Source organism: Diprion similis, chromosome 3 (assembly GCF_021155765.1).
Source record: "Diprion similis isolate iyDipSimi1 chromosome 3, iyDipSimi1.1, whole genome shotgun sequence".
In the NCBI taxonomy this organism is placed as follows: Eukaryota; Metazoa; Arthropoda; class Insecta; order Hymenoptera; family Diprionidae; genus Diprion; species Diprion similis.
In genome coordinates, this window is record NC_060107.1 from 13544250 (window position 1) to 13571625 (window position 27376).

At 39.1% G+C, this 27376-nt stretch overlaps 3 protein-coding genes and 1 long non-coding RNA gene across 7 annotated transcripts; 3 read left to right on the forward strand and 1 right to left on the reverse strand.

The window, feature by feature from the left end:
• Nucleotides 1-1390: 1390 nt before the first annotated feature.
• On the forward strand, nt 1391-3905 carry LOC124404522 (peroxisomal membrane protein PEX13-like). 4 transcript variants are annotated; one of them, XM_046878719.1, is made up of 7 exons: nt 1391-1539; nt 1662-1743; nt 2047-2334; nt 2452-2699; nt 2868-3047; nt 3163-3601; nt 3744-3905. In XM_046878719.1, the coding sequence occupies exons 2-6, from the start codon at nt 1676-1678 to the stop codon at nt 3543-3545; spliced, it is 1167 nt and encodes a 388-aa protein (XP_046734675.1). In that variant the 5' UTR covers nt 1391-1539; nt 1662-1675; the 3' UTR covers nt 3546-3601; nt 3744-3905. The 4 variants fall into 4 exon arrangements, with proteins under 4 accessions (XP_046734675.1, XP_046734676.1, XP_046734678.1 ...); XM_046878720.1 differs by having other exon boundaries at nt 1420-1561; XM_046878722.1 differs by having other exon boundaries at nt 1431-1743; nt 2093-2334.
• Nucleotides 3906-5043: 1138 nt separating this feature from the next.
• Nucleotides 5044-6205, reverse strand: LOC124404524 (cytochrome c oxidase subunit 5B, mitochondrial-like). The gene is made up of 3 exons (XM_046878724.1): nt 6046-6205; nt 5785-5864; nt 5044-5325 (listed from the first exon to the last, which is right to left on the reverse strand). The coding sequence occupies exons 1-3, from the start codon at nt 6122-6124 to the stop codon at nt 5116-5118; spliced, it is 369 nt and encodes a 122-aa protein (XP_046734680.1). The 5' UTR covers nt 6125-6205; the 3' UTR covers nt 5044-5115.
• A 678-nt stretch (nt 6206-6883) lies between these two features.
• Nucleotides 6884-9545, forward strand: LOC124404523 (39S ribosomal protein L44, mitochondrial). The gene is made up of 5 exons (XM_046878723.1): nt 6884-7066; nt 7304-7670; nt 7920-8004; nt 8099-8402; nt 9157-9545. The coding sequence occupies exons 1-5, from the start codon at nt 6997-6999 to the stop codon at nt 9345-9347; spliced, it is 1017 nt and encodes a 338-aa protein (XP_046734679.1). The 5' UTR covers nt 6884-6996; the 3' UTR covers nt 9348-9545.
• Nucleotides 9546-18301: 8756 nt separating this feature from the next.
• Nucleotides 18302-27243, forward strand: LOC124404525. The gene is made up of 2 exons (XR_006929013.1): nt 18302-18966; nt 27119-27243. It is a non-coding gene; the product is annotated as an uncharacterized LOC124404525 (long non-coding RNA).
• Nucleotides 27244-27376: the final 133 nt, after the last annotated feature.

Here is a 27376-nt window from a genome sequence, read left to right on the forward strand (position 1 = left end):
CCACGCCTTTTGCGCGTCCACTTGATACCTTGTGGTTATGAAAGAAAGCGCGGCATATGTTAGCCGGTGCTCAACGCGCGTGGATAAAAATCGCAAAGTTTAGAGTGATAGTGAAGAGCCTTGGCATAATTATTTATGGAATATATCTGAGGTGTACAAAATTATTAGTTTTCTAACCGTGGTATTACTTTTTCTTCCAGGACAACAAAGCAATTTTTTTTACAAGTACACTGATACCTGAAAATTCGTTTGGACGAAATATTTATTTCAATAGCTCTTATTGACGAATAAACATATAATGATTGAAAAAGTATGCAATTTTTTGTCATTATTAGAAACAATCGAGTCAAATTTTGGTGCCACGAATATCATGTTGGACTCGACATGCATTCTATCACTGTACTTGTAGCAACTTTCTCTGTTTCAGCTAATCAAACCTTTCCTCTGTTTCAACTTATTGAACCTTTTGTATGTTTCGGCAAATCAAAACTTTCCTCTGTTTCAGCTAATTAAAAGTTTTGTCTGTTTCATCTAGTCAAGCTTTTCCTCTGTTTATGCTATTCAAACCTTTCCTCTGTTTCAGCTAATTAATCCTTTGGTCTGTTTCAGCTAATCAAACCTTTCCTATGTTTTAGCTAATTAAATATTTTGTCTGTTTCAGCTATTCAAACTTTTCCTCTGTTACAGCTAATCAATTTTCCCTTTTTATCACCAATCATAATTCTTTGTTATCTAAGATAATTTCTTTTTTTGTCTATTTCAATACTAATTACATTCTCGTCTGTTTCATGTCACTGAGTTTCATTGGCTCCACTGAAAAATCAACGATAAATTGTTTAGGTTTGGTTTAGGTATATTGGCTGTAAACCTGTATTGAAATTATCACTTACGTGTATAGTTTATTAGTATGCATTTAGTATAACTGTATATTAGTATGCACTAACATCGAGAGTGTCATATTAATTACAACGTGAAAATTAAATGCCAACGACTCAAACTAATAAACAAAGCATTTATCTGTCATCATTTGTCTCAATTTAAGTGACAAATCGTAATGTTTGACATCTAATTGGTTACGGCATTTTGGAGAAAAATAAATTAATCTGAAACTGTCTAGTTGAGTCAGTTACATTTTTCGTTTTTACGGTGTAAAATTTGTCAAATATTATTCTATCCGTAAATTCTGGGCTCACAGTCAAAGTGAACACAAAGTTCATCGAGACTTTATTAAGACGTGGCTTAATTTCCTTTATGTCTAGATTTTAGTTCTCGAATCAGTGGTGTAGAGTATATACACATCAGCGCCACCTAACGTTGGTTAAATTGCCCTATTTCCTGCCCATAGGGAATTTCCACTGGTACCTACCCACAGTTAAAAAGAATAAACGCAATTACTAAACGATTCCGCTTGAACCGAAAACAGCCGATTCACTCATATAGAGTTATACATTTGGTCTGTCAAAATCATTCGTCTGCAGTGAAGAAATACCCAGAAAAGTCCTTAACCTTTGACACCAGGGAAGATCGTACGTGCAACAGGTCCGATGACGCTTTTTAACAAGTAAATAATCAGATGTCACACCGAACCTACTATCGTTATTCCTAGTGTATATATCCTCTGTCTTCTCTATCGTTTTTAATTGCTTGATTTGGATATTTAGCAATCCCCGTGAAAATGAATCAACAAGGGCATAGTAATTGCAACAATAACCAATTCAGAGCCAGCCCGGACCTCGGAAGAAGGTACACAGTGTTTTCTCTAATACACACATCGAATTTCTTTGGTTAACAATTTACATAAACACGAATAATTAGCATTGACAATGCACATTATTAATAGACGATAAGATTTTCACAACTAATGCTTGACATATCCAACTACATTCTATTTTCAATTTGTTACGGAACATTCTTTCTTAAATAAAATGACTCTACGAATTGGGTCTATTATCAGAATTCCGGTTGTTTATATTAATTCTCGATCTATCAGCATTGCTGCTAATGTATTATTCAACTTATATCTATTCAATTATTATGTTCATTTAGCGAGCCAAGCCTTCCAATCAACAGCAATGTGTCCAATTTCCAACAGAGGAATCCGCCACCTTTGCCACCCCGTACAAACAGATCTGTTCAAAGTTACCAGCCAATGTATGGAGACCACAGACCATTGTCTTCACCATACTATAGTGGATATGGAACCGGCTTGAATTACAGAGGCTATGGAGGCTATGGCTCATATGGTGGATATGGTGGATACGGTGGATATGGTGGGATGTCAGGTTATAATTCATACAATCAATTTGGAGGGCCTAGCGGCGACGTAGAGAATCGGTGAGGGTATACACATCCTATTCCATAGAGACTGGCTTTATGTTTGAAAAATTCACTTTCAAAGTATTTTATGCCTTCAATTAGTTAATTACTGTATTTTCTCTTGCTTTTCTATAGATTTGTTCAGTTAGCCGAGGAGAGAACGAGGCCAGCATTCCAATCCATAGAAACAATGGTACACACATTTTCATCCATCACAATGATGCTTGAATCAACATTTTTTGCAATGACAAGCTCGTTTAGAGCCATTCTTAGCGTGGCAGATAACGTAGGTAGATTACGCTCCATGTTCGGACATTTCTTGGACACATTTGCTCTCATTAGATTTATGAAGTGGTTGTACTGGAAGAGCATGTATATGCTGGGTAAATATATAAACTTGCTTTTTCATACCACTAATTATAACTCGATGCGATACGGTTACTGAATTGTTGACCAAATTTATTTTACAGTTATCAAATGATAATTATCACCTAAGTTATAGGATTGTGGTAGCATTTTTAATTCATTTCATCAACTATAATATTTCATAGGATTACGCCCGGATGATCCAAACAGTGAATTATTATGGCGTAAGACAGCAATTGAAGTCATGAATGGAGAGAGAACGGGATCTTCAAGTTGGCCAATTTTCATGTTTCTTAGCATGTTGTTTGCCATTCCTTATCTAGTGCATAAATTAGTTCATAACTCCAAAGAAGTTAAAGTAAACAGTAAGTTACACAGTAAATTGCTGAATATTTTATAATATCTCATGTCTCAAGAATTGTACATGTATTGAGTAGAAATATTCCCGTATATATTTTCATTTCACTTTACGTGTTTCAGCTGATAATCCAAAAGAATGGTTCCAACAGAACGAGCCTATGTATACAGCAACAGCAACATATGACTTTAATGCTACTTCTAGCGAAGAACTCAGTTTAAGATGCGGACAAAAAATTTGGCTAGCACCAAAATCTCTGCAACCTAAGGATACACCCGGCTGGTGGAAGGCAACGGATAGTGTGAAAGTGGGCTTGATACCATCTTCATATGTAACAGTGGTTGGGCAGATTAAAAAAAAATCAACAGTCCCTGAACAGGGAACAACGAATGATTGTTCTGAAAATATTGGTAGCAGTATGGATGAGAGTTCTAATCAGAAAGACAAATGTAGTTTTTCCAATCTTGAAGAAGCTTTCGGGACTAAAATACCCGAGGAAAGTTAAAATTATTGCTTCATTTTGATAGAAATCATTGATTTGGGACTAAAGTGAATCGTTTCTTTTGGGAATTACTCAATTCTCAATTAGCTTGGCATCTCCAACATTTGCACAAAGCTGTTTTCATATATAGGTAAACAATCTTGTTTAAATCAACACGATTTTCGGAGATTTTTTGTTATTTTTATCAAATTCTATTGGTCAGTAACTCAGAAAAATATGTTGAGTAATGAATGATTTGTTTGGAAAGAGAATTGACCTGTTAAGTGGTTTGGGGTGTCCGTCTAAAAAATATTTATACTAACAGTGGAATAAGATGCAAGATGTAGATATACGTGATTTAACACATCCATTTTTCAATCACAATATGACGTTTCTACATGCGTGAAAACGGAAGTGAGCTGGCTTTTACAGTGGTAAATTCCATTTCCCTAAAAGTATCCATTTTTTTCCATTTCCTATAAGCAATCCAGAACTGAAGATTTCCCGTAAATGTACTCTGAGGTAAACCATTTTCCCCTTTGCGGTTTGCCATGTATTAATATTTATTTTTTGAATTTATCTACCTGGTTTCATCCAAATTATCCAAGTCCATGAATCTCAAACGCGAAAAAAGAAACAACAGCCATATCTTACATGCAATTCGCAAGAAAAACATTTAGAAATGGTATTAAATGTACGACATCGCGATGGTCATATCACAAGTTTATACAATTTCTTTACTTTTTCGTAAAATAAAAATGCTTTGTGCTGTTCTTATTCGAAGATATCATGTAGAATGTAACTGTTGTGGGATTTTTTAGCATTGACTAGTTTTCTTTTTCTTTTCCCTATCTGTGCAGAAATTTTAGAACCCTAATATCCAGCTATTTTCACACAAATTGCCCCCTATTTCCCCTTAAATTACATGGATTGAGTGTGCGAAGCCTGTGAGAGTGAAAAATCTTTCTTGCAAAGGATTTGTTTCAAAAATTTTTAAACATAGATACCATACTACGCATATCTCTTGAAGTACGCCAACTCTCACAGTAGTTAATACAAAAGCTTGATGGCCACACTTCAACAGATGTTCGTGGTAGGTAATGAAACTTTTATACCATTTTTATTCAACAATTTGAACTTGTTAGGACATTGGGTTATTTTTGTTATTAACTTCATAATCTGGGTATATGCATGCAGTACTTACACTAAGCGTGTAAAGTTCCAATTAGGAACGTGTCTCATGAAATACAATTGTTGATTTTGTGAAACTTTGTATCTTGATTTCAGCCTTTGATCAGGAATCCATCACAGGATTTTAAAAAAAGTGCTTCAAATAATAACTGTGACAGGCAGCTTCTAATTTCGTATTTATTTACGATTAAATTATATTTACATCAAAATTAAATGTGATTGAAAATATTTGCGACTTACCGCATAATAATATTGGGACTCTTAGCAACTTGTGTATCGTTTGGTAGGAAAAATTGGGAGCATAGTTGGATGATAAATAAAGCCAGACTCCTCGATTTTTTAACATAATATTAATTCTAGGTAGATGTTTCAAACATTCGACTAGCTTAACCTGCGTTTATATTTATAGAGGAGTTGTTTTCTCAACCAATTTGAACCAGTGGCCACATTCACAACGACGAGGGGAACCTTGGTGCAGCCACATCCAGTTTATTGAAGTTGCATCCTCTTCGCAAATGCATCCAACCAGTCGGCTGTCAAATGCACTAGCTATCTCGTTTGGACAATCTTTAGTTCCTGGTCCACGATTCAATACTTTCATGTCAAACGGATCCTGAGGAAAAAATAAATGGGTTAGTATTATTGTCAGTCATACGTCATTATAATAATAATCGTTCATGTTATATTGAAAGAAATATTCGAAGTTTATTGTCAATTTGTATACAAATATAAGAGATAAACATCATTATAAATTGCAAGTTTTCAGTATAAAAACAAAAATATTGAAATATAAAGAGCTTGAGTGAAAGAGTAGACTTATACTTGGATAAAAGTATTTTCATTGAGCTAGTATTATAATATGAATACTAGTTGTCATGCGATCCGAACATAAATGTGACGACTTTGATGAATACTATTCAAGCATAAGGATGATTCGTATTTGGGTTGAGAAGTTGCTTCTTCGCCGGAAAAATGAATTAACGAATGAAAATTTCAGTCATCAAAACTTGTATGTGATTTTATGGAAAATTTAATATTTCACAATACTGATTGAAACCTACTGTGTACGTACATCATTGCCAGCGGCTCGGGCGAGTAGCTCTTTTTTCTCCAGACCAGTGGCGTGGTCCAGAGGATCAGCCATTTCTGGAACTGACGGGATAACATTTAAGTGTTAAATTTTCAACGAGTCTTAAGGGCTTGTACTCGTTTCTGCAGAAGCCCACAAGCGCTCAACTCAAGATGAACGTTACGTAATGTAACTGCCATAGGAGTAATCAGGAAATCATGTTGCTTTTTTTCAAATATTTAGTGGTGAGCTCTCCTATGTTACCTTTGGTACCACATCTTACTGATGTGCTGATTGAGCGACGAGACACTTGGAGAAGAATCCTTCCACACAGCGATGCCATTTTGAGGAGGAACCACGCAGACGATCTTTCTGGCTATAAGATTTGGGTGGCCATAAACAACCTCGCTCAATCATTAAGCGAAGTCTGGCTGGTAAAATCGTGGACTGTGCTGAATACCAGGGATCCTTATTGCTGTCAGGTAACGCTCTCTCGGCCCCCTTTCGAATTAGTTAATAATGTAGGACTTATTCTAGCTTATAAGTTAGACACTTTTCTATAGCTGTGTTCCACTGAAATATAAGTGTAATAGCGTTTTTCACTGGCTGTACTTGGTGCATGCTGAGCTTACCGATAATTTCAGTGTGCTGAGCTTATTGTTAGAGCATATATTACTACGGGCAGCTTCGCATGTACAGAAAGTATGGCCGAGACGTGAGAGAGAGAGGTATATACCTCTTATAAACCTGGCTCTTTCACTCTACACTTGATTGGTCTTTTATCTCTTTTGCGCTGGCGAGTTTGTGAGCAGCTCTGCCTCTGTCCTAGGGAGTTCTTAGCACCGTCAGCTAATTTCGGAACACACCCTAGTTCTAAACACGCACCACCGCTCATTTAACGTCCATGGTAATAACGCAAATCGGTTACATTTCGATTACTACGGTACGCTACAGTCAATAACCGACCACCTATGCTTATATGCCACTACGAAAGCAGTAGATAATGCAATGTATTGCAGTGCAAAATTAGTTCTAAACACTTGTTTTTTTGATAGAAAGCGCTGATCCTCCAGGCACACATCACGATTGGATAGTCTCCCATCTCTGGCACTTCGCTTACTCTATGCGTACAAGTCAATAGTTTACTATAACCTAACCTAGTTAACCTCAAATTGATGATATCGAAATAGTTATAACAATATATTATAACATACAATGAGTTCATTACGCACATGTGCTCGAGCAGCAATTCGCATTCAAAGATTAACATCGGTCATCTACTCAGGTATGCCAAATTACATTCTTAATATGTTGACTTTCATTTCGAGCAACCGGGAAAAACAACAAAGTAGGCACTTGTATGCTTGTAAATTTCTCCCGAAGTTATCAAGTATAATGATATGTTGCGGAAAAAAGATTTGCAACCAAGTAGATTTTAAATACTGTGATCCAATAACGAAGTTTGCATTCCGAATCAAATGCATTTCTATGCCTAAAGAGCATAAATTATCTCATGTTTTAGGTGAACGAGGTATAAAAAGATGGGTTGCACCAACACTACGTGAAATCAACAAGCGAAAGGCCAAATTAGGACCACAGCCTGAGCCGCGGCGAAGTAATTTTCTTGATTGGAATTATAACGCAGAAATATTTGCATTTAACAAAAGGTTGTCTGAAAATTTTGATGCCGAACTATTGGAACAAGCCTTTACTCACAGGTCTTATGTTGCACAAGAGGAACAAAAGCAGAGAGAGGTTGGCATTGAAAATCCAGAATTGAACATCAAGAATAATACAGATCTCATAGAAGAAGGAAAATGCTTAACATCGGAAATAGTTCAGTGTTATTTGAGACAAGCTCTGCCAAGACTTCCGGAAGAAGGCATTTTGTAAGGATGTAAACTTATATTATATAAAATATGGTAGCGTTTATAATTATGTTGGTGGTATCGTGAAAGAATCCAGATATTTAGTGCTAAATAAAAGAGGCTGGTCGATGGAAAGTAAGCGTGGTTACTATGATATTGAACGTCAAAGACAAAGATCAATGTATGAAAGAAAGCATATAATATAACAGACAATTTACGGTTGCAGTTGCAATTACAGTATCTAATCAATGATTATTGAAAACTTTTTAGAAAACTAAAGGATTATCTATTAAGTGAAGAGATTTTGGCTAAGGTTTCCATACAGATTGGAACCAAAGATCTTATACTGAGCGAGGTAAGTAATTTATATTTAATTTCTTATTTTTATAAAGTAGGTTAAGTAAAGTCATAATTGTTGATTTGTAATAAATTTTTTTCAATTGCCATAGGACCACCCTGTGCAGCCGGAAACCCTAGTGAATACGTTCTTTGCATTAGTAGCGGCCTTAGCTCGCAGCAGTGATGCAGTTCACACAAGCTTTTTTGTGCGTGACTTTTTGATAGCTACGCTTTCTGATAAAGAAATATTGTCGATCTGGACTCCTAGCCATCCTTTTCAAACACTAGATGCTATTCTGAATAGAGAAAAAAGAGGTCCTGCAGATTTTCGTCTCACTGCGCAAACTGGAGTAAACACAGTTCTAGCTGCTTACCAAGTTGCAGTTTATTCTGATCAGCAATTTCTCGGTATAGGTAAGTCAGAAAAAGTCATGTATTAGTAGTATTACATCTTCCATTTTCTTCAAATCTAGAAGTTTTTTTTGTTTATGACCATCACTTATGAGTTCTTATACGTAGGACGTATTCCCAGGATTTATCTGTACTCAAAATCTTAAAATCTTGTGCTATTTACTCAATCTCATTTCTCTCTCTTACATAGAGGTTTTGTGAATTATCTACTCTACCGATTAACAATTTTTTTCAATGTTAGCTCTGCCTTCTTTTCGACGTTTTCTTCCAATACTAAGCCCTCTTACATTTCCAAGTGTTATACCATGTTTCAGTCTCCTCTCCATGCACACTTCATTTTCTGTATTCACTATCATAATCTTCTTTATATAATCTTCTCTCCGCATTTTTCTATATTTCTTTGTCTCAGAGAATTCCTTACCCCTGTTACTTTTTTTCTAATTTGTTAGAATATTTTTAGATATCAATTCTGCCCCCTGTAGTTTGAGTTGAATATAGTTGAAAAATTGTTCAAAATATTTGTACATATTGAACAATCTAAAGTTCTATAATCTAAATCTATAAAATCTATGTTGAATATATTTTAGCTGGAAAAGGATTCATAAATTTTCTAGGATGTCGAGCCGATATTTTGTACTCCTATCTTTCCGCATCTGCAATTTCGTAATTCTTTGCGATAAAAAAAAATCGGGAGCTTTAAAATGTATCGTGGTATTCTATAAGGAAAAGTTTTAACAAAGTATTGCAATTTTTAAAGGTGCCGGCGAAACTGTACAAGTGGCAAAAAATATTGCGGCACTTGACGCTCTGCAGCGAATGTTCGGAATATCTGATTTCAGCCGACCAATTCCGTTCAATTTAACAGTGGATGTATCATCTCAGAGAACTGAGAATCTACCACTCACAAAATGGTGTACCGAAAATTTGAAGAATATAGTCGCAGGTTGAATTGTAGTTTACCAAATCTTATTGTAAGCAAAACTCATATAACTGTGTAAATCTTGTTTTAGACAATTAAATATTCACTAAGCCAGCTCATATGAACATGCCGGACGAACACGTATTGTTCAAGAGATGACATTTTTCACGGTATACAAACGGCGTGCGAATTGTAATTCGTTGTAGATAATAAAAGTATGTTTCAAACAATGGTATACGGGTTTATATATACGTATAATACGTTCATCGCGAAGTTCCTGCACGTCAAATGATTTTCACCTGTTATAAGTATTTTGTTCCCCATGGCGAGTGAAATACGCGCCTTTGTTCAGCAAAATATATATGCAGTGATGGGGTTTACCGAAAACGTATGTTCACAACTTGCGGTCCTCTTTGAAATACTTTGACGTATGCATATAATACAAGTAACTTGAAGCATCGGTAGGCAGGTAAAAGAATTTGCGTAGGTACGTAGTCGAGATTTTGTGTACGAGAAGAGAGCCGTATATTGATTATTTGCTCGGTGTACTATCTATCCCCTTTAAGGTGGTTCATCCTCCTGAGCCCCTCGGCGCCGCCGCTCGCCTACACATCTCGCAACGGTGTCTCTGTCCCTCTTCCACCTTCTATACTGTGTGTAACGACTCAATGGCGCAGCCACACCCATTCGCCATCAAGTAATCGACGCTATTGTTATTTTAGCCCGCCATTATCCACCGACGCCTTGTCACCTCGCATTTGCGAACCATCCAAAGCATGTGGCGCTTCTCTCGTACTTTCGGAGCCAAGTGAGAGATTCGGTCCAACGATAATGACGAAATATCAAGGAACACGACGGAAAGAGAATCCGGCATTAAACCGACGCCTGAAAATCGTTGACGATTTTTATACTCCAGAATATTGCGATTACCGAATGTTCGGAACGTACATTCGTAATATATTTCCGTGTGACGCCGTCACTCCTACGCCAATGAGGGCCCATACCATTTCGGGGTCTCCTTAACCACGCCAACACCGCTCGCCGTTGCTTCGTTGTGCCTTTGCTGCAGCTTGTGCTGTGCACCTATTCCACGGACCAGGGTTTGTGTACTCCTGCTGCAGGAATTAGGGAGAGGAGCCATAATGGGATGAAGCACGACGCTGCGTAGCGTCGAGACTCGGCGCAATGGCTATAAAGTTATGCTCAACCTTTTACAGGTGCATACGTACACTAGGCTCGTACACCTTACCGTTATACGAATAATATCCTCTTTTGTACGAGAGTATCTCATGTCTATCGCGCTCTGTTATAACAATTTACCTTATATTCTCTTTAGGTCGAAGTTCACCATTGCGATATCACGTTTCGTCGACCTGGATGTGAGTGCTGAACGATAAACGGGTATATGCCTTGAAACAAAGCTGAACGAAACTTTTAAACGTAAAAAAAAATTATCCTCAAACTCTTGAATAATCAGTAACTTTTGCAAATTCCCGCAGTGATCTTCTACCTGATTACGCTTATCCTGATATTGATTCTTATCCAAAATGTGTCATTGCTTGAAGTCTCCAAATATTCATAGTCTCCTCCGCAAGTTAGATTGATCGTGGAATAGCTGATATTTCAGACGTTATTTATACGATGGATTTGGATTCAAGTTCATAATTTCGTACCGAAGCAAATTCCATTTATAAATATTTATCTGTGGATATTGATTTTAAGTTGTGAGTAAAAATGTGTGCATATGTGTACTTGAGATCATAAAAGCGATTTTCTGAACGCAGGTAGTTGATCTTATGGTGCAGCGAGGAAATAAAGGTATAAGAAACGGCGATCAAAGTGCTCCATAGCCTCTCCCTTGCACCACCGAATACTATACGGGATCCGTATGCATTCGTATGTTCACATACTACTCGATACACATCCTTCGCCGAATGCATTTACGTTTAGCGTGTCTGTCTCTCTCTCTCCGTCTCTCTCTCCGTCTGCGTACCGTGACCCGCCAACGTTCCTTCGGCAGATTCGTGCAAGAGAAGGTGGGGATAGGGCGGTTCACAGGCTTAACCTGTTCTTGGACCGACGCATACACACATCGATAAAGGGCATCCCAGCCCTAAAAGCACGTATGCGGGTACACGCTGCAATCTACGAATTCGGGCCAGGCAGAAGGGCATTCGTGTCGACTGTCGGCTTAGCGGAGAGCCGGGTCACCTCGCGATGGCTATGAGTTGAATTCAAATGCGAACAAGCCATCGTTGGACATTTATGCGCTCGTTCCGAATGCGGAGACCAGCGGAGACACCGTTCAACTCACTTGCGCAATGATCACCGTATCCCCCTTCTCTTTGCAGCGCCTGATCGCGCAAGCGATATGCAGCATATGTACATTTTTGGGAAAACTTGACGATCCCGAGTGAATAAAACAATTCGAAAAGAATTTTTGTACACATTGGATACGTATAATGTAAAGAGAGTTTTCGTGAAAATTTCCAAGGATTAAAGTAAAAGTCGTTCAGTTTCAAATCGACCTTCCGTCATTCACCTCAAAGATGGTAATAGACAGGCAGTACTGAAATTTACATTTATACAGACTTGCTCTATATTTATACACATACGTATGGTGTCGAATGTCTTAGTTTCGTAAAAGTATATTTCGTTTGCCTTACTATAATCTTCAATTTTTTATACCAAAGTCCAGCGTGGTATCCGTAAAGTGTTTTTCGATGCATTAACAATCGATCAATACAATATGATACCGAGGTCGTGAGTCGCGGAGGATTGGCACAAGTCAAAGAGTTTTGTGGGTATATTTTTATTGCGATTTGGACAGACGTATGTATACATATGCGTATTCATACATAGGTACGTTACAACGAAATATTCGCCTAGTTGCGTATATACTGGGATGCCAAAAAGGGAAACCAGTGTATGTACATACACAAACATGTGGAAAATAACCACGTGACCCGACTGCTGCAGGGGGCTTTACTTCGAATAACTCGTTGGTCGGTTCGTGAATGAAACGAGGAAGAGAGCAAATAGCGGTGAGTCAGACACAACGCATGCTTCATTTGCGCTCATGCCGTCGCTTGGAACGTCATTCGTATAAGTCGACACAGTCGGGCCAATAACGAAGCTCACTAGATGCGAGTATACTACACATACAAGCATCTTGAGCTATTTTTAAACCAAGTATGCCCCAGTAGCACCTGCACCGTCTTATGAGGTGCTCGCCCATGGTCTTGGGCGACAGGCAGACACCGCGCTGCTATATCTGTGACGGAAACTGTCCACTATACGCGGCATACAGGCATACGTATAGTCAAATGTTATTTATCAACTTCCAGATAAAGCAAGAAAGTAAACGAAAAGAGTGAGACGAGACAACGTATGAGCAAGGGACGGAGAGAAAATACCAAGTCGTTGCAACGGATGCGAAGCACGCGATGCGATGTAGTGGCTGTCCAACTCTGCTCTATAGGAACGGCATTGTGTCGGCTCCGGCATTTCAGAACTATATCTTTCTCTCTCTCTCTCTCCTCTCCCCCTTCACGACACGCACACGCGTGTACGCATCCGCACACGCACGAGCGCTCGCCCGCATCGACAACCAAGCAACCAGCCTACTTGTTTACTATTTCAAAGTCTTTGATCTTGCTCTGCTAGGTTGTCGACCAGACCGTAACCAATGACGCGACGCAGACCCAAAATTTCTATCGAGGACAAAGTGCAGGACGTGGATTTCTACCGATGTGCATACATGTGTAACAAATAACAATACCGCGTTTGTTGTACGCAGCAGAAAACTTGTCTGCATGAACTTGTTACTATTTGAGAGCAAGCTGTTTCTCCTCGAAGAATTTCCGCGACGATGACGCAGCTTTAATCAAATCGCGGTATGGAACTATTATTAATACGGAGGTCAGCGATTTTTTCATCACGGGCGACGTAAACGTGGAAATTCAAAATGTTCGGAAATTGCACGTTTCCGCCTCAGAAGTTCGTTTTGCGACTTCCATTAGACGGTGCTATTACTCAGTCTACCGACCGCGTTCAAAGTCACTTGTTTCAGCCATTGTTAAAGTCTATGCATCGTTGACCTGAAAAAGTCGCAGCTAGCTGAGTTCTACCTAAGTGCAATGCCGAATACAAACGTACAAGAAAACTTTTAGTTGTTTGGCATTATTTTCGCATGAAACAATGAAGTTTTGGGATATTTTTGTTCGGCGTAACGTGCATAATTGCGCTATCTGCAAAATTTTAACATCAGTGACGCGCAAGTTCTAACAACAGTAAGAATAAGTGATCGGTAAGAACTGCCCAAAGTATCACCGAAATTCAGAATTCCACTTTTCAATTTTGCATTTGTGTTGGCGTAAAACTTAAATACCGATGTGAAAGTCCTGACAGAATGTATTTCGTTGACAACAATAGTAAACGAGGCGAATGTTCGATTCGTAAGAAACTGGAATTTACTGTTTGAGACGAGTAGTTGAAGAGTAATTAATTAAAATTAAAGTGTCCGTACGATTAACCAGTCTCATGACTCCCCGCAGCCATACGTTCGGCTGCGCTCACGGCGCCAAAGATAGTCGAATTGCAGTAGGCGCCGCGGACGACGCTGAAACAACAAACACGACTGAGTTCCCAATTCCCATTGTCCGTAGCGTCGTCAAAAACGTAGAGCGCGTAGGTCACGATTCGTTGCGGAAATGATAACTAGCGAGCGAGCGAGAAAGAGAAAGAGAGAGACAGTGTGCGAGAGACAAGAATGAGAAAAGCTATACGCAGCAACATAAAAGCCCGAGTCGCACTCAGCTACGCACTTCTTACCGCAGTCCACGACCACGACGAAGTCCGGACTCGGGCCTATCGAGCCTTTCGAGTTTCGAATCTCGAACGGAGGTAAAATTAAGGAGTTCAAGGCCCAAGCTGTCCACCCCCCAGTGCCCACGAGCTGCCCGCCTGCGCACACACGTACTTTCGTGATACAGACACAACGCGAGGCATCGTGTCCTATCGGGCTCGATCCTCGTTTCTCTCGGTCGGCAGAACGGGATCCGTACCCTGCTTCCCGCACCTCTCGGTCGTTCGTCTCTCGTCACTCCTCTGCGTCTTTCCCGCACGCTGTATGCGCGCGCCTGCTTTTCTCCCTCCGTTCAGCCGGACTATAGTTATCCGCTCTCTCTCTCTCTCTCTCTCTCTCTTTTTCTCACTCCGCTCTCTTCGGCGGAGCCTCGGCAGCCACGCACCCATGTGCGTGTGGTCGATTCTCGCGCTCTCTCTCTCTCTTTCTCCCTCCCCCCCCGCCGTTCTCCGCGCTCTCTTTCCATGTGGTCGGCGTCCGTGAGAGGTTGCGCGGCGTTGCCATGCAGGCGCAACGTTGCCGTTCGTTCTCTTCCGTCGGGCCAGCCTGGCGTAACTCCCCTCCGTCTCTCCTCGTTCCACCGCGCCGTTCCTCCCCTCCCCGCCCCCTGTTTCCCCCCCGCCCCACGCCGTAGGTCGTTCGGTGTGCTGCCCGTCTATCCGTCTGTCCGTCTATCCGTCCATCCATGGTTATGTGGTTGTGTCGGTGTATGCGTGACGTTAACCTGGCGGCCCTGAAAACAACCCGACCCCAACTTCGGGCACCTTCCTCGGGAACACCCTGGAAATCGCAAAAATCTCGCGCTCTCGGGTAAGAGGCCGAAGAAGGCGAACCCGTCGTGAAAAAGAGAAAGAAACAGCCGTCGAGTTGTTATCCGGTGTTGTGTAGTATAGTTGGTTGGTTGGTTGGTTCGTTGCTGCTTTCTGCCGAACCAAACCAACCGAACCGAACTCTGAACGGTGCTACTAGACTGTGGTTATTACATTGTTCGACAACTTTAACGCGTTCTGTGCCTGTGGTTCCTTTTACACTGTGTGCAACTCCTGCAAGGCTGCTCGGAAACACTTTGAAACCTTTGCCTTCGCCTGCGCCGTCGCTTTGTTTACCGTGGCTTATTTTTAAGTGATTTCTACGTGTGGTGGCGGCGACTGCTACTACTGGAATTCCGGAACTACCGTCATAAGGTGAAAATATAAATGCCGTTCCAAGTGTTCCCCGCGTGATATAAGCTTTACCGATACATCAATACTTATGTATACCTATTAATACCGTACATACAATACTCACACACACGCGTACGATTCGCGCACGCAAGCTATACGCGATAAGAATACACCTACACACGCCAGCTTAAAAGCACAAGCACATATGTACGAACGCGTATGAACGCCGGATCATCTCTCAGGTTTTTAATATGCGTCGAGAATCGTTGAGGGGGAAATTCGGTTCAAACGGCGGATTTTTTCATCTTTCCTATGCATGCAGGCACGCACATATGTGCATATGGATATATTGTATACATGTATGTACGTACTCTGTTTATATCAGGATCCGTGCCGTGTAATGGTTTCCTGCGCAGTGTTCCTACAAGGTATTTTGGAACAGGTTCAAACCGTCCTGAAATAGATGTCTATTAATAAATTATATATATCCTATTTCATCCAATTTCGCTGGTTGAACTTGAACATCTCTTACGTGTAACTATATGTTCGTCCGTTGTGCAGGTATTGTTATTCACAATTATATGCACGCAGGTATGTGCCTTTCGTAGAAAGGCAGTCTGTACAATTTATTGTACACGGATTTCTTTTTGTTTCGACTCCGTCGTTTGTATTATATAAGCAAAGCAAGCTACATTTGTACGTATATGTATCACGTATACCTACATCAGGAATACATACACGTCTGACGCGGTGTATGTCGCGAAGGTCGATCGACTGTTTCGAATGCTGTATTTTATCATTGAAATGGAATTTCTGAGAATAATACTTGATACGATGTTTCGACTGATCGTGCTACCGTTATATTCCCAAAACAAAATAGAAGTAATACGGGCAGATTTTTATACCGTAAAGATTCGACGAATCGGGCCGCTGACACTCATGAGAGGGGGAGGCAATTCACAGCGGTTAGTGCAAGGCACAGAGTCACATCGGCTTGGCCCGATTCGCCGAACACTCACGCTATACGTATAACGGAATAACGTTCGCATTATGCCTGCACTAATTGATTTCGGTTGCAAACTATCATTCAAAGTTTGGATCTAACTCATTTTGTTTACACTTCTATCAAATCACCTCTTCCAACGAAAGAAACAAGTCGAACGCGTTTCATCACGTTAATTTAGGAATATCAGTTACTTCATATCTTTTCCAAATAATGTGTGTCCACTCCTTAACCGCAATAGCCTCTCAGAGATATGAGTTGCTCTCCAGAGTTCCTCGATTGCCTTGGTAATTCAGGTTTTTTCCCTGTATGGTCGATAAACAACACGGTCTAGCTGTAGGTAATATGTAATGTACAGAAAAAGATCTCAATTTTAACAAACACTTTTGTGCGAGGTTCACCACACTTATAGAACGCTTGGAATAAACTTACAACATGACTGCAGGGATTACAGCTATGATCGATCGCCGCGTTACCGATCTTTTACAAAGCTAACAATAAATGAGTTACATTCATTTGAATCAGGTGAAATTAATGATAAATCGTATTGTAACGTTACATGTGGTTTAAGCGTAGACTAGGATATCCGGAATGGGGAAAAACCGTGGAACATGAACAGGAGTCGTCACTCCCAGAGATTCGTGTTCAAAAAACCTTCTTCGCTTCGCTACAATCGCATTACATCTTTCTCTCGGAATATCACTGTAAAAAAAAAAAATGCTTTCATTAAACTGCAAATTTAGTCCAAAACTCTTGAAAATTGCCGCACGTTACGTTATCACCTATAGTATATATGTATGTAGAAGAACAAGCCTGTTAAAAGTTGTTTTCTTTTATCTCACTTAGCTCCCATTAGCCTTGCGTACTTTACTTTTTGCTACGAGAGTAGGTGGTAGCTGTTGGTCTTGAAATTACAGCCGCATATTTATTGGAAAGTTTGTGATATGAATTATCGACTCAACGATGAAATGTATCTCCAAATTCTAACCCACTATAATTTTGAGTATCAGAAATCGGTGTCCGGAGGGTCAAACATCAGCTGCGTTAATTTTGCGTACGAGAGTAGCCGAGTGAGTCATTCAGAAATATGTACATTTCAAGTCAGACGGAACTAAGTGAGAAAACCTCCGTTACTCTGATAAATTTTGATAAGATGAACCCAGCTCTTATCGCGTTGATTCCGTACGATGATTCGTTAATATATGTATCACAGATAGGGGCCAGCGTCCTTTATTCCAAAGTTGTTGTGACGCATCTGTCACCAGGTTAGAAATAAGTGCAATAGAAAATACAGCCCTTGAATCAGTTAGATGCGTTTCGGAATCTCTCCAATCTCTTCATTTCCACCATCTCCCCATCAAATATCCGCAAGTATTTGAAACTTGATCGTCATCCGTCGGCCGATCGGCTTCATCTTCGTTCCGAATAGATGTTTCCCGTGGAATGCGAGAAAAAGAAAACAGGAACGAAAATGAAGCAGGGATAATAAGAAAAAAAAAAGTAAAGCCAAAGTGTGAAAGGTGCAAAGAGAAGTTATTGCGCGTTTCTGTTCCTAAATTTAATGGTGACCGCTGCGACCTGTTGTGCGGCACCCGAGAGTCGAGCTACTCTCTACCCGTTGAATTCTGCTGTATGGACAGTGAGCTCCTGTACAGCTGTACCGTTCGTTCTTTCGCACACACAGAAGGCGAGGCGTATGCATGCATGCACATACGCAGGAGAGCGCACAGGGCAGCAAGAGAGTGAATACGAGACGCAGCGCAGCGCAACCCCCCCTCCCCCCCCCCCCCCCCCCCCGATCCGCTGGCGGTGAGACGTTCTTACGCCGAGGCAATTGCACACGCCACAGACGCACGCACGCACACACACGCGTGCACAGTCCCACACAGGCACGTAGAACGCGCGCGCGCCAACGCGTTGCGCCTATGTGCCGGCCGCGGCTCGCACGACTGCTGCAAGGGCTAAAGTCACGCCGCGCTAGCAGAGTACTAATTCCGTGCGGTAAAGGGGAATGATAGAGGAGAAAGAAGGAGAAAAAGATAAGGAAGAAAAAGAATCTATAAACACGTAGAGGTGTATCGGTTATTATCCAGGAAACCGACGCGTCCTGACTCGCTGTCACCCGGCACAGGAGCATCGTGGAACCTAACCTAGCGGCGGGTTTGCGCGACGAACGCTCGCTCGGCCCCCGCGTGCCTGCCAGGTCGTCCATTTTGTGTTCGAAGCCTCTAAGACTGCTGCTTGCCTGCCTGCCTGCCTCCACGTGTCGACCGCCAAGCTATTGACCGCTTCTTCTTCCCGCTCCGCGTTTCCCCGAACGGAAAACTTGGGATGAATTCTAACCTACGCGAGAGACAGGAATTCGCGTTTGTTCCGTAGCGAGGAGATCGGTCGAAATGCAATACAGTTTCGCGAGTGAATGATAAACATTAACGCGGCAGTGATACCGTCGAGAAGTAGTGACGCTTCTTCGTTCGTTCGTTCGTGCTTTATACACCTACCTAGTGTGGTTTCGAATCGTCGACGGCCTCGCCTGCTGTCCGAGAAATTCCGAGGCGGTTCTCTCGCCTCCGAGGTGCGAGATGCAGAGTTTAGACTCGTAGAGTTGTGTACAGGTGCGAGATTTTCTATCGCAGTAATTGTGAAATTATTTATATACCATCGTGCTTCGTTTTACGGAAATAATTTTCAACCGTTTTTAATACTCTCTTTCATCTATTTTCAATGTCGTCATTTATACCCTACGGCTATTTGACGTTCCGTTTTATCGTTGCTGTTGCAACCGACAACGAATCGCTGTTGCTGACCAACCATTGACTGCTTCCCTTTTTTCCTTCCTTCCTTCTTGCTTTCCTTACTGCCTGTCTAAGGTAAACACCTAAATTAGTAACACGGGTAGACTGAAATCTGAATTTTATTTTATAAGCCTTCCACACCTACCTGTAATAATCGACAACGTGTCATTCTTTTAAATATTCCCCCCTTCTTGACGTTCCGAATAACGAAGCTCGAGCTCGCGACGTTTGATGTAACGATGCATTTTTCGGTAAAAATCGTTACTGTTTCGCAACTCCGGGATATAGTCGATGAAACTCGATGAACCGTTAGAAGCATAATAATATGCTTATATTTTTGCAAATTCAATTTCTTCCAAGTCATTCCGAGCCTGCAAAATAGGCATTTTAGTTTCTTTCCCGATGTTTCGTTGCATTAACGTTACTCACTTCGTCAACCTCGTTCTTTCGAACGTTTACCAAATCCAGAATTGCGACGAATTACGCGGTGAATAAGACCCGAATCATTGTCTTCGAAATATCGCGTTCTTATTTTTGTTATTGTTGTTACTATTATTGATGTTTTCATTATTGTGATTATCATTGTGATGATATTTTCGTTGTCATTGTGCCGTGCTGGAGTATTCAGTGTTTACATTTCTTATCGTGCGAACTTCGAACTCGATTTCTTGCCTGATTTTTCTTCCGGACGGAGGCTGTAGGTTGTACAATTATTATCGGATTTTAACCTTTCAATATTGCGCGTCAGGCTTACGCCTTGAAGGTCTTCAACATTATTCGAATACCGCGGTTATTTTTCCATTTTCTTTTGTCTTCCGAGCGTGTGAAAAGCAACCGACGACATTGGCTGAAAAAAGATTTCGTTTCCCGAGTCTGATGCATTTGATTGATCGGTAGCGTTGCTACTTTCAATCCTGCAATTCAATTTGACTCTTGAATTTTATACTTTTACCTACCCGTAACAAAGCACTTGAGCATATTTTGTCCAACAACTTGATGTAGTTACCGTTTATTTTCCATCTTTAATCTACCGAACCATTACTTTCCAATAATTCCCGAATATCCAAAAATACTACCTCATAACTAGAAATGAAATTCAATTTTAACGTCATAAACAGCCTCTTGCGATCTAACACTTTTGATCGATATTATCAATTTATTCCGTAATCCTACATTTTGTCTCATATTCACTACAACCAGTGGATTGCGTTCAGATGTCGACACAGCATCATCAGGATTTCGTTGAGAAAATCTGCTTTCGGCTAACAAGCTAGATTTTCAATACAGTTTATTCACACATCAGCGTCGGTGTTGCATTGTAATTTTTTATTCCTTCAAATTCACCGTATCTTAGGGGTTTTTTCTTTTTTCTTCGCTACCTTGATCGAACGAGGAAATGCGCAAAGGATTCGATTGCAACGCGTAGGATATCCAGGACTGCACACAGCGTAGGCCAAAATGACTGATTCTGCCTTGCCTTAACGTTCGCCTCGTCGGCTTTCAGACGCCGAGCTCTCCGCGTGCAAACGGCGAAATCCGCTCATCAATTTTCGGATGAAAATCAAACTTGCGACGGCGACGAATGAGCATATAATGTCTCAATCGTGAAATTCCTTAGCCGATAGTGATCGCCGTTATTTATAAGCTAGCTGCTCGTGAGTTTTTAATGAAATTGAAATATTTTTTACCCTTCGTTAACGGCTTTGGTTTTAACTCTTAACTACGTGATACGGTAAAAGCTTCACAATTTTACGCTGTGTATTTTCTACTTCAAATTATTTACATTATTTTCTTTATATAAATGATGTGAAAAGTCACGGTGACGTGTTAATATCGAGTCTCTGTATACAGGACGAAAATTTAAGAATCCAAAGTCTATTACCCAAAGTTGATTGTGGATTCGTTGTCTTTTTTAATTTAATTCTTGTTTTTCTTTTGCTTATTTTTTTTTCTCTTCCTGACCTTTGTGGAATATTTTGTGGTGACGTAATTGTTAAACGCCTGCAATACAATGTGGATAAATAAAAAATGAGCGTTGTAAAATGAATAAAAACTACTCCGAGACTTTTAAAGATGATTAATAAAATAAAATAATAACGAAAGAAACTAATGTAAATTGACAATGAATAAAAACGTTATCTTCTTCGTGAGTAAACAATTTTAAAAAACTTTTTACGATTGATTTGTGTTTCATGAATAAAAGAAAAAAAAATAAAATAAAATAAAAAGCGTAAAAGATGCGTGATGTGGTGCAACGTTGTAATTTTATAATTTTATTTTTACGTAAAAATATAAATAAAGTCGAAATGATAAAGTTGAGTGAAGTGAAGTGAAGTAAAGTGTGTTTGTCCGAAAATTTTCTATGTTTTTCAGTTTTTTCTCCTTTTCTGAATCATGTTATATGATTGTAATTTGAAAATAATGATGAGTTATTGCCGTTCTAACTTTTGACCGTTATTTTAAGTGATATTGAGTGAGAATATATTAATAATAATAAGAATCATAACAACAATAATAATAAGAAGAAGAAGACACTAGATACTTTGAATTTTTATCACAGTTGCTAAAAACATAATGTATAATAATCTTGAATAATGTGGCATTGTAATCGTTTCTGGACCTCCAAGTAAATTGTGATTTGTGTTAATTCTGGAATTTGGAATTATACGAAGAAAGAAGAATCGACAAATTGTTTTTCAACGAATAGTCGAGTAACTGTGCAAGTGATTTTTCGTCCGTTTACATTCGTTGAAACAAGTTACTATCTCATGTCCGTATAAATTTAAAAATAAAGAAATGCAAGGAAGTAATAGCAAAATCAACGAAACGACGTAATTCCAAGAAGTTAAAAATCTAACAGAGAAATACTTGAAAAGTTCATATTTCTTATAATATCTAATCCATTGTGTCGGTTGTTGGCGAAACGTTAATTGATATTTAAAAGAGAAGAAAAAAAAAAACGATTCCGTGCGGTCGATATTTCCCATGAAAATACACCGTGCAATGCTAGTTCCTAAACTATGATGAATTTAGTGATTATTCAGTGACCGTTTAAAAGATAATTCATATATATGTGTGTATATATATATATAGTATATAACATACACATCACTGCGAAAAACATTATTGAATGTGAGTTGATAAGTTGAAAATGGAAAAAGTGTGTTAATAAACTCTCTTTAATAACAAACTATTTATTCGTTAAATCGAACAATAAATGAAATATAAAGACGCTAAGAAAACAGGAAAAGAAAAAGTGACGAAAGTTGAAAATTTCAAACGCGATAGAATATTTTCCAAAATCACGCAACGCCTGATTCCGCAACTCCGGCTGATCAATAATATCAATTTTTTATTCGAATATTCGTAAAAACATTGATGTTTCACGATTTATTTCAAACAATTGCTCTATCGAGCCGCGCCTCGTTGTCCTGACCCCTACGCTTTGCTCGTTGGCTTTGGCTCGAGGCTCTCTCACCTTCTCTTCTTCTTCTTCTTCTCGTTCAGATCATTTCGTATGGATCGAGTTCTCGTCACAAACTTTCCTTCACTCATCGTCTCTGCTGCCTGCTTATGATCGAAGAGTTTTTCTAGAAACATGAATTTATTGTGAAGTGTGTTGATAATAATTGATTGATTTCTTTGTCTCTCGTGCACGACGACGATTGTGTGTAACGTATTACGATGATGATGTGTGTTCCTTTAAACATTGTTATAATCAGGAAAACTTCGGTAATTCAAAAACAATTGTCGTTTATAATTTGCTTTATTCAAAAGAAAAAGTTATTATTGTAGTTAATGTTGGTTAAAGTAAGAAGTTAGGAACGATTTGTGCTGAGGAAAAACCGTTACAACATCGTGACTTTCGAAGTGTTTGAAATTCGGTAAACCGTCATAAAACAATACACACTCGTATTTTGAAATTTACGTTTCTTCAAACTCGTTGTAAATGTATGAAAATAGTGATTTTTTTTTTTTCGCTACGATAACGTTACTAATTTCAATCTCGTAAATATTTCTAAGTAAGTAATTCTTTTTCATAATCCGTCGGTCGTATGAAAAATCAATTTTTTTTCTGTTAGTGATTGAAAACTAATGTGAAAAATAGTTGAAACTCTTCAATGCAAGCTGAGCAGAGATGATTCGAAAAGTGATAATAAATATTAGGGATAAAGTGGTCAGTCAGGTGGTGATAATTTTTCGATTTTTGTCAACAGTCGCGTTCTCCTTATTTCGTGTATTCGCGCCATACACCGAATTCTACAATTGATATTTCTTTCGTACATTTTTTGGCTGCTGAAATATTTACAGTTCTATCATGAATAAAGTGCATGAATAATGGTAGAGAAATCTAAAGGTTACGAAGACAGGAGGTAAAAAAAGAGAGGGAACGTGGCTGCTGCCCCTGGCAAAAATCGAAGGTCGCAATGGAAGTGCGTATTCCGTATATATCGTACGTATACGTCATTGAAAAACCAGAGTGCTGAACTGATTATCTCGGTTGTATTTTTTCATCGGTGTTGTATCAAGTTTATCAACAGAATGTGTTGTCATGTGTTCACGTATTTTTCGAATCACCAGTTCCGTTGGAATGATTAGGAGACTCGCCTATCCAGAGAGAGAGAGAGAGAGAGAGAGAGAGAGAGAAAACAGAATAGAACAGATCAGATTTATTCAAATTCTCATGTAGATGCGCTGGACAACGGAATCTACATTACAATACAGTAAATGTAAAACACCGAATCAAAAATCATATTGAAGTTAGTAACATTATTGTAACTATTCATGCTGATGAAAAACCGTTATTTCGAAATTTCGAAATTGTTTGATATTCAGTAAACCATAATGAAACAAAAAAAAAACACTCATATTTCCAAATCTTAGACCCCTTAAAATTATTAACTGATTTTTTCATCAATGTTTCGTTATGATAACGTGAATTAAAGCATGACAGAGGAGGGAGAGGGGGGGGGGGGGGGTTATTGGAAGATGGCAACGGGAGGGATTTTCTTTCTGTTTAACTTGCTCGCGCGTCTGGCCAAAAGCTACGTATGTATTTACATATGTCGAGTACAATTCGCGTCCATGTTGGCTCCCTGACGTTGCTCGTAACTCGACTCGACTCCTAACATATCGAGTTCTAGGAACTGAACCAGTAGCGGACCCCAACCCACGACTCGCCCGGAATGAGCTCCAAATGTTGGTTCTCATTGCGGGGGGGGGGGGGGGGTGTAAACGAATGTTGCTTAACCTCTGGTGATTTGATATATTTGGGAAAAAAGATAAAGAATTCTAATTTTGATGGAAAAAAAAGACAAAAGTTTAATCAACATCTAGCAGTGTCGAATAATTCAAGATGTAATTATCACATCGTTTTATGACCTCGTCGAATATGTTTTATGAACGGAAATTCAGGTGACTTTTGCTAGCGCGTATCGAAACTTATTTGCTTGAGTCGAAGTCACTCGAGAGTCTCGAGACCTCCCGCAAGTTCAATCCGTATCGGAGGCTGGATATCGATCGGATTGACTCTCCTTCACTCCCGTTCGTTCAGCTACTCGCATTGCGCTACTCTTTTCCTCCATATGTATTTTAAGTATATTATAGGGAGCAATATACTCGTGTTAGATACTGTATTGGACACGATCTTTCGATACGCATGTTTATCATTCTCTATACTTCTCATTCAAAGATTGAATATAAAGATTCATATTGGAGGCATTGTAGAATCGAGTATATTTTTCGTATTATATAATTTTTTTTCTCCTCTCTCTGGAGCAATGAAAATAAGTGGTATCTAATGTCCGGAAATGATAGTGTTTGTTGTTGTTTTTACTTGTGTGCTGTTGTTGATTGATTAAATTTAGATTTTTAAAATTGATGTAAAAAAAAATTTATCGCAAGTCAAGTTTGTATGTGTTCAGGTCAGTCCGCATCCGTTATTATTCGCTGTAATGGTTCTTGGGTTCTTTGAAATTTTTAATATCATGCTGAAAACATTGGGCTTGATTCTTGATACACTCTATAATAATGATAATCATTAATACCAAATCCCATGTCTTTAGATGCGAATTTATTTTAAACGATGACGTCATTACCTGTGACGTAGGGATGAGGTTTTCAGATCGAATCCAGTGTTCTCGTCAATTTTTCGTACTTTCGTTAATAGCCGCACAGTCGCAGTTGCAAACATTATAATTGTTGTCCAGAGTTTGGAACGATTTCAATTACTCTCTTCCAGAGAGTAAAATAATAGAAAAAGTTTCTTCTTACGCCTGCCAGTTCACGCGAATTCGACGGTTACGAAATTATCACAAGTCCCAAGTCCCAAATTTGTATAACAACTTGCAAGTAGGCCCCGAAATTTTTACTCATTTAATCTTCTCCGCGATGTTAATTAAAATTAGAATTGTCATCTCCGTACGTATCTAAGGAAGGTACAAGGAAGGTGTTAATTTTCTCAGGCAGCTATCCATGCGTGTATTGGGCTTACATGCAAGCCTCGTATGATCGTAGATGTGAATTGTGGATGCGGATTTGGCCGAAGTACCTTTGTCCATACTAGTGCTGTGCGATTAATCGATTAATCAGCAGTTTGGATTAATCGGATTTTTCGAATAATCGTTTTTCCGTTTCATCGACTGATCAACGATGTCGGTGAATCGTTTTTCCAATGAATCGATTAATCGACGGTTTCGATTAAACGATTAATCGAAGTTGCCTTATAATAATTCTACAGATCAATCGTTATGAGAATCGAAACCGTCGATTAATCGATGCATCGGAAAAACGACCAATCGAAATCGTCGATTAATCGATAACTTGATTGATTAATCGACGGTTTCGAAATAATTCTGCAGATCAATCGCTATGAGAAACGAAACCGTCGATTAATCGATGAAGCGGAGAAACGATGAATCGAAATCGTCGATTAATCGATAAATCGCACATCACTAGTCCATACACGCCTAAACCAATCTCCTATGATGTATATACCTTGTTCTAACCGAAACCGTTATTCAAGTGGAGCGACGTTGCAAAGGCACGCGAATACGTATTGAAAGCATATCTCGTCGTGTTTTGAACTCTCCGACGACAAAGAAAAAACAAACAAATGTTAACGCGAGTTTAATTCGCGATACAAATTAATTACAATTAATCACAAACCGTCTGAAAAACCATCCGAGGGGTTTTGAATGAATGAGAAAGAAGTTGAACTTAGTAACCTGTTAACGTTATAACGATAAACGTTGAAATAACAATCAATATTTTGAAACTTTGAAAATTTTTAAATTACGACTAACCAGATTTCCTCGAGTTTTCTTAAAATCCATTTTTACGTCGGCGTTACGTACTTCAAACTAATTAATAAATAAAACAAACGCCTATTTGAATTTCCCACTGATTCAACGCGTACTTTTTTCTCTTCCACGCTAATTATAAATCGTTACCGTATCTCGAATTTATGCTCAGCCGAATATTCATTTTATCCACTCATATCTGTTGTATAATATAAGTGAAAGATATTATTTATTTATGTTGTTTATACAATAGCATATTATACATACATGTCTTAAGTCAAAAACGAATTTTACCCTCGACGAGTTCAATTTCAATTCTCACGTCTAAATTTAAAATTTTTCAGAACAACATTTTAATATGCTAACGTTTTTTATTTTTCTTTATTCATATTCGTATTTGGCTTTGAATTGTATTTTTGTTATTTCTATTGTACGAGTAAGATTTAATTTTATTTGTATTTCTTATTTATCATTTTGCGAAGACTGGATCGCGGTTTTGTTCAGATATACATAAGTTGAAAAATTTAGTCGTTACTGGGGGGGGGGGGGGGGGGTTCAATTGTCCTTGAATTTGTCTAGCGCATAGATCTTAAATACATTTAAATCTGTATATGTATAATTGCGAAACGTTGATAGTTATAATAAATGCCGTATCTTCGCTTTGATTACAGGCGTCGTCGTTACTAGCTAGCAGGAAGTAAGAATAACGAGGAAGAGATAAATAGAGTGAGGCAAAGAAGGATTCCGCGCGGAGTACAAAGTAAAGAATAGGAGGAAAGAAGGCTCGTCGAAGATTGTAGAAGCGTGCTCATCTCGCCCGTATATGGAGAAGGATCGCTGGCTAACCTGACCTAACGCAACCGAATCTAACCGAATCAAATCCCTAACCGAAACTATATATATATACACATATATATGTGTGTGTGACG

Bases quoted from the DNA above. Each gene is read 5' to 3' on its own strand.
- LOC124404522 (XM_046878719.1), top strand. From the start codon at position 1,676: ATGAATCAACAAGGGCATAGTAATTGCAACAATAACCAATTCAGAGCC. The intron at 2,335-2,451 runs GTGAGGGTATAC...GCTTTTCTATAG, and splicing joins AGCGGCGACGTAGAGAATCG to ATTTGTTCAGTTAGCCGAGG. The intron at 2,700-2,867 runs GTAAATATATAA...AATATTTCATAG, and splicing joins GAAGAGCATGTATATGCTGG to GATTACGCCCGGATGATCCA.
- LOC124404524 (XM_046878724.1), bottom strand. From the start codon at position 6,124: ATGGCATCGCTGTGTGGAAGGATTCTTCTCCAAGTGTCTCGTCGCTCA. The intron at 5,865-6,045 runs GTAACATAGGAG...TTATCCCGTCAG, and splicing joins AGTAAGATGTGGTACCAAAG to TTCCAGAAATGGCTGATCCT. The intron at 5,326-5,784 runs GTACGTACACAG...TTTTTTCCTCAG, and splicing joins CCCGAGCCGCTGGCAATGAT to GATCCGTTTGACATGAAAGT.
- LOC124404523 (XM_046878723.1), top strand. From the start codon at position 6,997: ATGAGTTCATTACGCACATGTGCTCGAGCAGCAATTCGCATTCAAAGA. The intron at 7,067-7,303 runs GTATGCCAAATT...CTCATGTTTTAG, and splicing joins AACATCGGTCATCTACTCAG to GTGAACGAGGTATAAAAAGA. The intron at 8,403-9,156 runs GTAAGTCAGAAA...CAATTTTTAAAG, and splicing joins TCAGCAATTTCTCGGTATAG to GTGCCGGCGAAACTGTACAA.